Consider the following 12,741-nt stretch of genomic DNA (forward strand, 5'->3'; position numbering starts at 1 on the left):
TTTATACTTTGGCTATCCAAAAAATAGCAGATCTACAAGCTCATTGCGCGGCACTCGGTGCCGCGCTATGAGCTTGTAGATCTGCTATTTTTTAGAAAAATCGTGAAAATGTGTGCAAATCTTTGAATATATATATATTGAAGCGATTATTTTTAACTCAAATCTTTGCTTCTCTACAAATGTCTACTAAATCCCCCCATATGTTGCAATAATATCAGTGGTTCTCAAACAACTGTTTCATGTCAAGGACCACCCCAAATTATATGTATTTGTCTGCGGACCCCCCCCCCCCCCCCCTCACCTCAAAGTATTTTGTTCCAGGGACCCCCAGAAGCAAAAAAATTAGTTAAAAATGTATATATGTATTCAAAGATTTGCGCAAATGTTCAAGATTTTCCCCAAAAATAGCAGATATACAAGCTCGTTGAATAGCCAAAGAAAAAACACACAGATGCGTTCCCGGTCTTATTGGGTTAAAGTTTGAATTGAAAAATAAATGTTTTTCGTTTTACCATGGGTTGGTTTTTATTGCTGCCAAACATGCCCATCTGTTTGACCCCAAACTGCCTGGTGGTGTCTCCCAGCCTTAAAACCACACAGTCATGGGATTGGTCAGAACTCACTGTGCACACACTTGTTGTCAAGCTGTGAGGATGAAAGCAGCGAATGGGTTGGTCTGCAGGAATGAGAGCACTGGGATTTCAGGATAGAAAAAAGAAAAACAAGATCCTGTGATGAAGGTCAGCGCGACCGAAACATAGTATTTCCATTAAAACCTTTTGGCTGTAAGTGAAGACAGTGTGTGCTGTGGGATTTATTTTTTCCTTTCTCCACCTATCCATGAAGTAGGTGTACAGAAGGACCTTTTTAAACTATTATAAAAAAATAAAAAAAGGCTCTCAAAGCTTTTTTAGTGTTTTGTTGTTGTCTCAAAACACCTGGAGCAGTGATTCTCAACCAGTGGTCCGGGGACCACCAGTGGTCCTTAAGGGGGTTCCAGGTGGTCCCCAGCTAAATGATGGAGAGTTGGTAACCAAATGGACCCTTATTAGATATTTAACTCTTGAGAGCGTAAAATGAAGGTTTTAAGGGTCCATTTGGTTTCATTTAACGCTCACAAGAGTTCAATTATTGTTAAACATCGGCATGACTTAATTAAAGAATTGTTATTTTGATCACCGTTTGCCTGTTATCTCTCCTAATGGTACCAACATCAACACAGCATGGAATTGTGGACAAAACCGTATCCAACGATAACAAAATGTTCTACGTTTTGGGTCTGAGAGGCTAAATCTCATCAGATGGTGGTCCGTGGCTCAAATGGCGAATACATAATGGACCTTGATATGAAAAGGGTTGAAACACACTGACCTAGAGCATAAGTTGCCATGTAAATCAGACATCACGGTCTACCAGCCTTTGAGAAACACGAGTGGCTGACTGTCACATAGTCCCTCCTCTGCATGAAGAGGAAGACATACTGCAGTTCATATCGTCTCTGTCGGGTGGAAACCTCATATGTCCAAAACTGTTACTCTTCAGGATTCAAATTCAAAAACGGCAAAAGTATCAGATCCGCAAGCTCGAAACGCGTCGATTCGCGCCGCGAAACGTGGCGTTTTGAGCTTGTAGATCTGCTACTTCAGCTATTTTTGAATTTGAATCCTGAAAAGTAACGATGTACTTGACATTTAAATATCCTTTGATTGTTCATTCCAAACACTTGTCATATCACATATTCAATTAAGTTATTGTAATAACCAATGAGATCTCCTCTATTTGAAAAAAAAAGAAAATTACAAAATGATTCAGGGATTTAAATCCTTGGATGATACAATTGTAACAATTTACAGACAGCACAGTATGTATTTCATACTGTACATGCCGATTGTTGAAATTCATGGAATGATGTCTCGATATGTTCTTCAGTTTACCTAAATTACATTTTTTAATGTCACTTAACACATGCATTAAGAAACAGGCATTAAGATCTTGGGGATTTGACATGAAATTCCAATGTGTTTTTTTTTTCAGGTTAAAATGACAACAATTCTTCGCCACACTGTGGCAAGTGTATAGTGAAGACAAATAACCAAAGATTGAAAAATGTCAAGACCCACCAGAGATCCCAATAGTTTAAGTTAGAAGGCATCTGTCTGATAGTGGAATGTAAACAGGTACAGTATAAGACCCTTCGTGGATGAGAGCCAGAGCTCTGCAACGCTGGAAGTTCTGTCATCACAATTCATGGAAGTTGAAATACAGGTTGCCTGCCAAGTGGCCGGCACTAAATAGAAGTCAGTGAGATATCTCCGTCATATCAAATAAATTAATCCCTGTAAACAGTCAAATCCTTCGTGTTAAGTGATCATTTTGAAACTCAGAGAGTGTAGAAATGAAACCAAATGGACCCTTATGGGACCCTTTCGGCATTATCGACACTCAACCACTTAACCCATTAAGAACGGGGAACGCATATGTGTCATTTTAGATTTGAACCACTTTAACCATTATTTTGTACGTTGGCTATTAAAAAATATACAAGCTCTTGTAGATCTGATATTTTTGAAAAATCTTGAAAATTTTAGCGAATCTTTATATATATTTTTAAAGCAAAATTTGTTTTACTCAAATCTTTGCTTCTGGGGGTCCCTGGAACAAAATATTATGGGGCTCCTTGATATGAAAAAGTTTGAGAACCACTGATTATAGCAACATACGTTTTTTTTTTTAACTGTTTAAACGGTCATAATGGGTTAAATATCTTTGCTGAAAATAGCAGTGGATTTGACTGTGTAATGATGGCTGCCACATTTAGAATGTACACATGTATTTAAAACTGCTCTTCCTCCAGCTGATTGTTGTCACTGATCCTCACTGGCCCTGAGGTGTGGATCCAACATGTATAGGTTACAATGAGAGTTCCTTAACGACATATTCACCAGACTATGACAATGATTCCTGGCATTTTGGTAACAACTATGCATCCCATGTCTACAATGCATTATAAACGTACTTATAATGCATTATGTAGTGAAGACAGCGTTGTCTCCTTATGCTGGACAATGTCTCGACTTTAATGTGGTCTCTGGGTTACAATGAAATACAGGGGCTCAAGGAAGAAAGACACTTTTACTCTATCCTAGTTTAACAGCTGAGGTACTTCACAGGGTTATTCCCTCAATAAAAGAAGAAGGGAAAAAAGAAAGACGAAACAGCAAGTGTCATCTGTTTTTTTCAGGTTCAAAGTAGTTACATTGAGGGCTCCTCCAGGACTGGGTCTGGACCAGCAACGTGTTCTATTTCTGTCACATTTCCGGGCTCTATTACCTGTGTGGCCAATCCTCAATACAGGCCATTAATTCTAGTGAGAATTCTTGTGTTCCTAGAGGATCATGGCGATTCACTGGAATGCAGCGAGGCAATGCGGTCGTGCAATATGTGGCTCACAGTAACACAATTGATGGAAGGTGATCCCATCCGTTGTCGTCGACTCCTGCTTACAGCAGGATGTGTGACACGGCCCCCACTGCAAGGCGTCATAATAACTGTCTTCTCAGTGCGTGAGTTGTGTTTTATGAGATCCTTCATTCTTTGACTTCCATTCTTCTTCCATATTCCGAGACTGGCTAACATTGTCCCACTTGGTCAATATGCTACACTACCCCAATGCACTAACACAGCGCCTTGAGTGTGTGTGTGTGTTATTAACGTGGGTGGCCCCCGGTGGGAACCAAACCCCCAATCTCTGCACACTGAGCTGCCTGTACGGTACGGACCTGTGTTTCGGGATTCAAATTCACAAGTATCAAAAGTAGCAGATAACCTGACTCTGTCAAATGGAAGAAGCTTGCGACACACATTTTGTTCCAGCCTACTTCCATCTGAGACTCCTGAAGCAGAATCGATGACAGACGGCATTTTCATTTTTTCAAGCTACTTGGCAGGTGATTGGATGATCCCGCCCCTAGCAGCCGCTGATTGGTTCTAACACGCAGCGGACCAGGCAGCTTTACTCCTTGAGCGATCCCAGACCTCCTTCCTGAAATCAAATGCAAATGAGATTTCCGGAGGGAGGGGGGTTTACCAGGCTAAGTAGCAGATCTGCAAGGTCGAAACACGACGCACCGCGTTTCGAGCTTGTGGATCTGCTACTTTTGATGCTTTTGTGTGACGCAGGCTATGGACGCCCCCCCCAAATCCTGGCCACTGTAACAGAGTGGTTCACTACCTCAGCCTGATGGCCTGAAAGTCTAATATCTCCCCCGGGCGATGGGGATATCCCTTTGGCTTAGTGGTTAAGATGTTGGCTTTCCACGCGGGAGACCCGGGTTCGAATCCCCGGGCGTACATCGGTGCCATTGCTGTGGCCCCAGTACAGACAAACGGTCCTCAAGCCACGGGTCATTTCTTGACACTGAGGATGGTCATCTGCAGACACTCCTCCTTCAGAGCCACCAGCTCCGTCTTGTAATTGCTCGTCTTCACGCCGCTCTCGCCGCCACCGCCGTACACGCACGGCTGCTTCTTGGCCGACAGCGGCGTCTCCATGGTGACCGAGCCGCCGTTGAGGATGTCGGCATGCGATGACGAGCCGCCGACGGAGGAGGAGCATCCGCGGCGGCAGGGGAAGGTCAGCAGCGCCGAGAGCGCCCGGCCCACGTCGTGCCGCGCGCCCTCGTTCACGAAGCAGTACAGGATGGGGTCGGCCACGCAGTTGAGGCTGGTGAGCGCCAGCGAGACGTGGTACGCTGCGAAGAGGCTCTCCTCGGAGCCGCAGTCGCACGGCTTGTGCAGGAAGAGGGCGCTGCGCCAGAGCAGGAGCACGTGGTACGGGCCGAAGCAGAGCAGCACGATCAGGATGAGGCTCAGCGCCAGCCGCTTGATCTTGGCCTTCTCCTGCTGCTCCGTGGCGGCGTTGCAGCGCACGGCGGCGAGGATGCCCCGGTAGGCCACCAGCATGGCCGTCCAGGGGGCCAGGAAGCCGAGGAACGTCCGGTAGAGGTTCATGCCGGCCACCCACTCCTGCATGGGGTACTTCTCAAAGCAGAACGTGTGGTTGAAGCGGTCCTGGAAGAGCTCGTTGTGGAAGAGCGGCGCGGAGTTGGCGCAGATCTCGATGATCCACACCATCGCGCTGACCAGGACGGCTTGTGAGGAGAGGAGAGGAGAGGAGAGGAGAGGAGAGGAGAGGAGAGGAGAGGAGAGGAGAGGAGAGGAGAGGAGAGGAGAGGAGATCTGGGTTAGAAACATTTGAGAACCACTGATATTATAGCAACATAAGGGTCACAGGGTAACACTTTAGAATAACTATTCGTTATAAGTAGTCAATAGATCATTCATAAACTGTTAGTTAATGAGTTATTAATGACTTGTTAAGCATTTGTTAATAGTTAGTTAAGGATTAATAACAATGACTATAACTGCTTAATAGATCATTTATAAACCATTGGTTAATGAGTTATTAATGTATTGCTAAATGTTTGTTAACAGCTAGTTAAGGAGTTGTAACCATGCCTTATAGATAGTTAATAGACTAGTATCAAACTATTAGTTAATGAGTTATCAATGACTTATTAAATATGTTTTAATTGTATGTTAAGGATTTATAAATATGCCTTATAGATAGCTAATAGATCACTCACAGAGTATTAGTTAACTGACTTATTAACTGTATGCTGATTATCTATAATTGTCTTATAAATGCCTTATAACTAGTTAATAGATCATTTATAAACCATTAGTTAATGAGTCACTAATGTCTTGTCAAATATTTGTTAACAGTTAGTTAAGGAGGTATAACTACCCCTTATAGATAATTTATATACTACTCACAAACTATTAGTTAATGACTTGTTAAATATTTACTACCTGTATGCTAATGATTTATAACTATGCCTTATATATGTTCAAAGGATTATGAACAAGCTATTAGTAAAACACTTACTAATGGCTAGTTAAGTATTTGTTAATAGTTTATATATGTCATTGGGTAGTTATTCTAAAGTTGCAACTATTCCTCGTTTACTAACATGAGTTAAGTATTTGTTCATGGTTAATTTATGTTATTGGGTAGTTATTCTAAAGTTGCAACTACTCCTCATTTACTAACATGAGTTAAGTATGTGTTAATGGTTAATTTATGTTATTGGGTAGTTATTCTAAAGTTGCAACTACTCCTCATTTACTAACATGAGTTAAGTATTTGTTCATGGTTAATTTATGTTATTGGGTAGTTATTCTAAAGTTGCAACTACTCCTCATTTACTAACATGAGTTAAGTATGTGTTAATGGTTAATTTATGTTATTGGGTAGTTATTCTAAAGTTGCAACTACTCCTCATTTACTAACATGAGTTAAGTATTTGTTAATGGTTAATATATGTTATTGGGTAGTTATTCTAAAGTTGCCACTACTCCTCATTTACTAACTATTAACAAATACTTAACTTACCTTTTACAAATCAATTGTTAATGATTTGATTCCCATCTACTAATACCAGAGACACGTTGTACAACAGCAAATGGGTGGTACAGAAATTTGATGTGATACTGTGGACATATTTTACATTTTGGTACCTCAGCCTTGCTCAATATTTTACAAAATAAATACCACAGATGAAATAATGAACAATTTATTTTTAATGAATAAAGAAAACAGTACAAAAAATAACAAATGCATCCATCTAAAATAACAATAGCAGAATAAAGAAATAGTCATATCAACAGTAATACAGTAATTAGAAATAACCAAAAGGAATACTTTCATAATCCCACCATAATCCGCCTTTACAGTCCAGATTACATATAGCTTTATCCAGTGGATATACAGCACACACATTAGCTTTAGCTTTATAGCAGGCCTTCTGCAGTAAGCAGTAAGGCCACAGTAACACCATGTGCTAAAATTGTAGCTATGCTAATATTGTAGCTAACAGGTTGTTCCCAAATTATAACTCTTACTCTTTTTCATCAAACAAACAAAAACTAATTCTTTACATTAACTAATAAACACAACAGTCCATACAGTTTTCATGGTTTTGCACACATCACCTGAAATGCATAAAATAGAATACACAATGTATACAGCACAATGGCCCCTTCTCATGTGTCTTGTTCACAATAACTGAACAACATCTTGCTCCTTTCAAAATAAAAGGCAGTTCAGCTTCAGAACTCCATTGAGACACACCATCTACTGACACCAAGTGGTATTGGTACTACACTACAGACTAGTATAGTTGCATGAACTGAACAGTTTTTCTTCATTCAGTAGAAATAGCAGATTATAAATAGCAGATCTACAAGCTCACACTTGAGCTTGTAGATCTGCTCTCGGTGTTTAGATCTGCTCTCGGTGTTTACTGGGCCCTTTTAGAAGCAATAACCCTCCATTTTAAATTTGTGAGGTTGCAATTGTTTTCTTCTGTTTCTCTTCATTCGCCAGAACTATCAGATCAGGAATAGCCGATCTAAAAGCTCACAACACGTTGCAATGCGTCTTGCTGTGAGCTTGTAGATCTGTCATTTCTTATCTACCATTTTTGGCAATGTTCCACGTATGTTCCATGTATGTTCCATGTATGTTCCATGTATGTTCCATGTATTTTTATTTTATTGTCCTATACAGTTCAGCAGTTCATGCAACTACACTAGTCTGTAGTCTAGCATCAATACCACTTTGTGTCAGTAGATGGCAGTGTGTCTCAATGGAGTTCTGAAGCTGAACTGCCTTTTATTTTGAAAGGAGCAGGATGTTGTTCAGTTATTTTGAACAAGACAAAAGAGAAGGGGCCATTATCTGATACATTGTGTATTCTATTTTATGCATTTCAGGTGATGTACTGCAAAACCATGAAACTGTACGAACTGTTGTGTTTATTAGTTAATGTAAATAATTCGTTTTTGTTTGTTTGATGAAAAAGAGTATGATTTATAATTTGGGAACACTTATTAGCCTGTTATCTACAATATTAGCATAGCTACAATTTTAGCACATGGTGTTGCCGTGGCCATACTGCTTACTGCAGAAGGCCTGGTATAAAGCTAAAGCTAATGTGTGTGCTGTATATCCTACCACTGGTTAAAACTATATGTAATCTGGCACCTGATTCGGATGCTATCAATGCATTGAATGGGACATTATCACGTCTTATTAGACCTTTGAATGGGCGAAATAGGCGACATACTGACCTACCCGCGATTTATCAGACCATTCATTGGGTGTTATCAAGACATACTGACCTACCAACGGAGATGACTTAAATAGTTCCGTTTCGGTTTTGGTTTTGGTTTCGGACCATGACGGAGGCGCGCAGTCACAGGCGAACTGTCACTGTGACGTTCGCCTGTGCCTACTCAGCGCCGTTCGAGTTATGTACCGATAGGCACAGAATCATAAATATTGTTGTGGGGACTGCTCCGCCTCCAAGTAGGTCTGTAGCTCCTGATTATGCCCCATGAATGGTCTGACAAATCGTGGGTAGGTCTAAATCGCGCCTACTCGTCGCCTACTCGCCCATTCAAAGGTCAGATAAAACGTGATAATCTCCCATTCAATGCATTGATAGCATTCGAAGCCGGTGAATCTGGACTGTAGAGGCGGATTATGATGGGATTATGAAGGTATTCCTTTTGGTTAATTCTAATTACTGTATTACTGTCGATATGACTATTTCTTTATTTGCTATTGTTATTTTAGATGGATGAATTTGTTATTTTTTGTACTGTTTTCTTTATTTCTTTTCTTTATTCTTTATTCATTAAAAATACATTGTTCATTATTTCATCTGTGGTATTTATTTAGTAAAATATTGAACAAGGTTGAGGTACCAAAATGTGAAATATGTCCACAGTATCAACTTTAGAATAACTACCCAATAACATAAATTAACCATTAACAGATACTTAACTCATGTTAGTGAATGAGGAGTAGTTGCAACTTTAGAATAACTACCCAATAACATAAATTAACCATTAACAAATACTTAACTCATGTTAATAAATGAGGAATAGTTGCAACTTTAGAATAACTACCCAATAACATATATTAACTATTAACAAGTACTTAACTAGCCATTAGTAAGTGTTTTACTAATAGCTTGTTCATAATCCTTTGAACATATATAAGGCATAGTTATAAATCATTAGCATACAGGTAGTAAATAAGTTATTAACAAGTCATTAACTAATAGTTTGTGAGTAATACATAAATTATCTATAAGGGATAGTTACAACTCCTTAACTAGCTGTTAACAAACATTTAATAAGACATTAATAACTCATTAACTAAAGGTTTATAAATGATCTATTAAGTAGTTATAAGGCATTGTTATTAATCCTTAACTAACTATTAACAAACGATTAACAAGTCATTAATAACTCATTAACTAACAGTTTATGAATGATCTATTGACTACTTATAACGAATAGTTATTTTAAAGTGTTACCTGGACAGTTTTGACAAAATTCTGTTTTTGCCATGGAGCTAGGTCTACAGTAAATGACCATTACAGGTCTGTTACAGGTCTGCAACAGAGTTATGGGGGTCCTTGAAAATTGAGAACCACTGTGGTCTCATAATGTGCCATACGTAGTGTCATAAAGTAAAGTCATTCATATTCTGAAGAAAACCTGGAGACAGCATTCAGTAATTGGGTCAAAATAAGAATAAAAAAAATCTAAAATATGCCACAGACCAGGCCAAGTCTTGCCACGGACACGTTTGTCCGTGTACGGACATGTTTGTCCGTGTACGGACATGTTGATGACCCCTGGACCCCAGGGTCCTAAATGACACACCCCCATCTACACCTCTCCTCCTACAGTGCACGGCGAGTCCCCAAAATGACACACACAGGTGGGGGAAAAACAACATCATGCCACAGGAAATTGTCAACTGGCCAGTGCACTGCGCATGTTTAGTTGCTCTCAGGATGGCTGTGAAACGGCCTGTGATTGGCTCAGACGAGGGGAAGGGAGTGCCCGCACCCGCAATGTTTTCATTTCTGACAGCCTGCTGTTAATTGCGAAACAAGTGCATGTGCAGTTTAGTCCCATTGTCTCCCACATAATCCCTCAATATTACTGTCTAGTTCTGCATAATCCTGTAATATTTACTTTCGGACCCCAAAACATTACAAACAGAAACACAGATTGAGAAAGAGAGAGGGCGCGGCGCGCGTGAGAGAGACAGAGACAGAGGGACAGCCATTACATTTTGTTTTTCTTTCCTTGTTTTGTTGATGTTGTTTGAACTGTCTGTGAAATGTTGTGTCTAAATGTATGAAAAATGTATGAATTTTGGACCCCCTTGAAAACGAGATGGTACATCTCAATCCCAATAAAAGGTGTGCTATATCCAGTTCATTGTGGGACAGTATGGAATTTTGCGGGACCAACAGTTTCTTCTGGCCGCCTATTCCCGCCTGCTGGTATTAAAAAAAAAAGTCAACTCCCGCTAGCGCAGGGGTGGGCAACTTTGATGATGCAGAGGGCCACTATATTTCCACACTCACTTCCGAGGGCCACATTGCATATTGCTGTTGTCGGGCAGAAACCAGAATCTCCATATAACTTTTTTGTAAATGAATGCCGTACTTCGCCATTCTATGCCACACAAAAGTAGCAAAAATAGTCGATCTACAAGCTCAGCATTTTGAGCTTGTAGATCTGCTATTTTTGCTATTTTTCAATTGGAATCCTGAAAAGTAACATTTTTATTTAATTTCAAATGCATTTATTTATACTTATGTTAACTTTATGAACTTAAATACAAATACATTGGACATAAAAAAAAACAATTTAATTTTTATCCTAGTCATTAAGCTACTAATATAGACTGAAGTAATTAAAGCGGGTCATTTTTTGCATGTTTGGAATTGTAACAGCTGAACTCAATAATATATCAGTATTCCCATATTAACCTGCGGGCCGCATTAAGTGAAGGTGGGGACCGCATGTGGCTCCCGGGCCGCCAGTTGCCCATGTATGAGCTAGCGGGAACCTATCATTATGAGTTGGGAGTGCGAACGGCACTTCTGCATTCCAGTGTGGGCGGGACTACGGGGAGCATTGAAAAATTACTTGACAGGGTCAAGAAAATGTTGTGACAGGGTCAGGAAAATGTGCTGACAGGGTCAGGGGATCCCATCATGCCAAACGGGTGACTCATGGTCAGATGTTGTCCCCAACTCGTCACTAGAGTATGACTTGAGAGAGTGAGAGTGTGTTGCAGGACTTTGTGTTATAGTCCCATGTCTGAATATCATACTGGAAATATAATGAAATAGAAATGCATCAAATCAAGCCTTTAGACGTCGACACAGGATTGACCAACATTCTTAGTTGAACTCCTTTGACAAAACATAATAAAAGTTGTATTTATTTTTATATAAAAGGTTGTAAAGAGTAAAAGGAAAATGAGTTTGCTTTGATTTGGGATGCATGTATATTAACGTACAGTTCTTGGTATCCGTTGTTGGCTTTGCCTTTGGAGAAATGATCCATTACAACCCCCTTATTTTAGGCTGTTAACCCATTGATACCTGGAACGCATCTGTGTCACTTTAGATGTCTTTGGCTATTCAAAAATAGCAGATATACAAGCTCATAGCGCGGCACCGAGTGCCGCGCTATGAATCTTTGAATTTTTATTTTTTAGATTTTTTTTCTCCAAAAAACTGTTAGGATTTAGATTTTTTGAAAGAATCGCCTCAGGTCTTAATGGGTTAAAATGCTCTGTCGTGTATGTTCAAATTCACAAATAGCAAAAATAGCAGATCTACAAGCTCGAAACGCGTCGCTTCGCGCCGCGTTTCGAGCTTTTAGATCTGCTACTTTTGATGCTTTTGTGTGACGCTGTAGTGTGATGCTTTATTCAATCAAGTAGGGCGTTAATTTACAAAAAAACACACAAAAAGTTTGAATATGGAGGTAAGAGGTTTTAGCCCGACAGCAACGATATGCAGTTTGGAATTATATCACTACCTACACTTACCGTATATCACAACTCAATTCACTACCCTTTTACCTTTATATTTTTTTACCTTTACATTAGATCCCTGGCTAATAAGCCAAATATGCCCTAATATATTATAATTGTCCTCTATAACTAAGATGTTAAATTAAAAACACCTTGAATATTTTAGAAATAGTTCATCTTCTACTCAAGCGGGACAATGCCCGTCGCAAGTTGATGATGTCATTTGTCCACGTGTGGTCTAGCCCTATGGAACGTATGGAATGCATGTGCTAATAAAAAACAACTTACTTCCTAAGGTTAATATGAGCATCAAATCAATATTTTAAATGTGTTTTATTTGCACATGCATTCCATAAATTCCATAGGGCTGGAGTGGACCACACATGGACAAATGACATCATCAACTTACACTTTAAATATTTTAGTTATTTTAGAAACAGTGCATCTTTTACTCAAGCGGGACGCTTGAGTAAAAGGATGACTTTTACGACTTTTTTTCCAAAGGCTCAGATTGCCAAAGACGGCTTTCACGACTTTTTCGTTTTCCACCAGATGGCGCTGTTCTCTAACACACAAGTGACCGTTTTACTCCTCAAGTCACACAGATCCAGGAGATCAGGTGATCGAAAGATCTCCACCACCATTGACTTCCTGCTGCTTAGCGTATTTGGGGAAATGGCTCTATCTTTTTTTCTTTTTTTCTCCCTGCATTTTTGACGAGACAAGCTATGACGTCGCGATGACGTTTTTTTCCTTTC

General features: G+C 39.8%; 1 protein-coding gene across 1 annotated transcript in view; it reads right to left on the reverse strand.

The window, feature by feature from the left end:
* Positions 1-1,780: 1,780 nt before the first annotated feature.
* The window catches only part of gpr4 (G protein-coupled receptor 4), a 79,109-nt gene continuing 68,148 nt past the window's right edge, over positions 1,781-12,741 (reverse strand). Inside the window, exon 4 of the mRNA XM_080428494.1 lies at positions 1,781-5,150. Within this exon, the coding sequence (XP_080284620.1) occupies positions 4,405-5,150 (746 nt within the window). The 3' untranslated portion in view covers positions 1,781-4,404. The remainder of the gene's footprint in view (positions 5,151-12,741) is intronic.

This window comes from Gymnoscopelus braueri (assembly GCF_963280865.1).
Source record: "Gymnoscopelus braueri genome assembly, chromosome: 5".
Lineage (NCBI taxonomy): Eukaryota > Metazoa > Chordata > Actinopteri > Myctophiformes > Myctophidae > Gymnoscopelus > Gymnoscopelus braueri.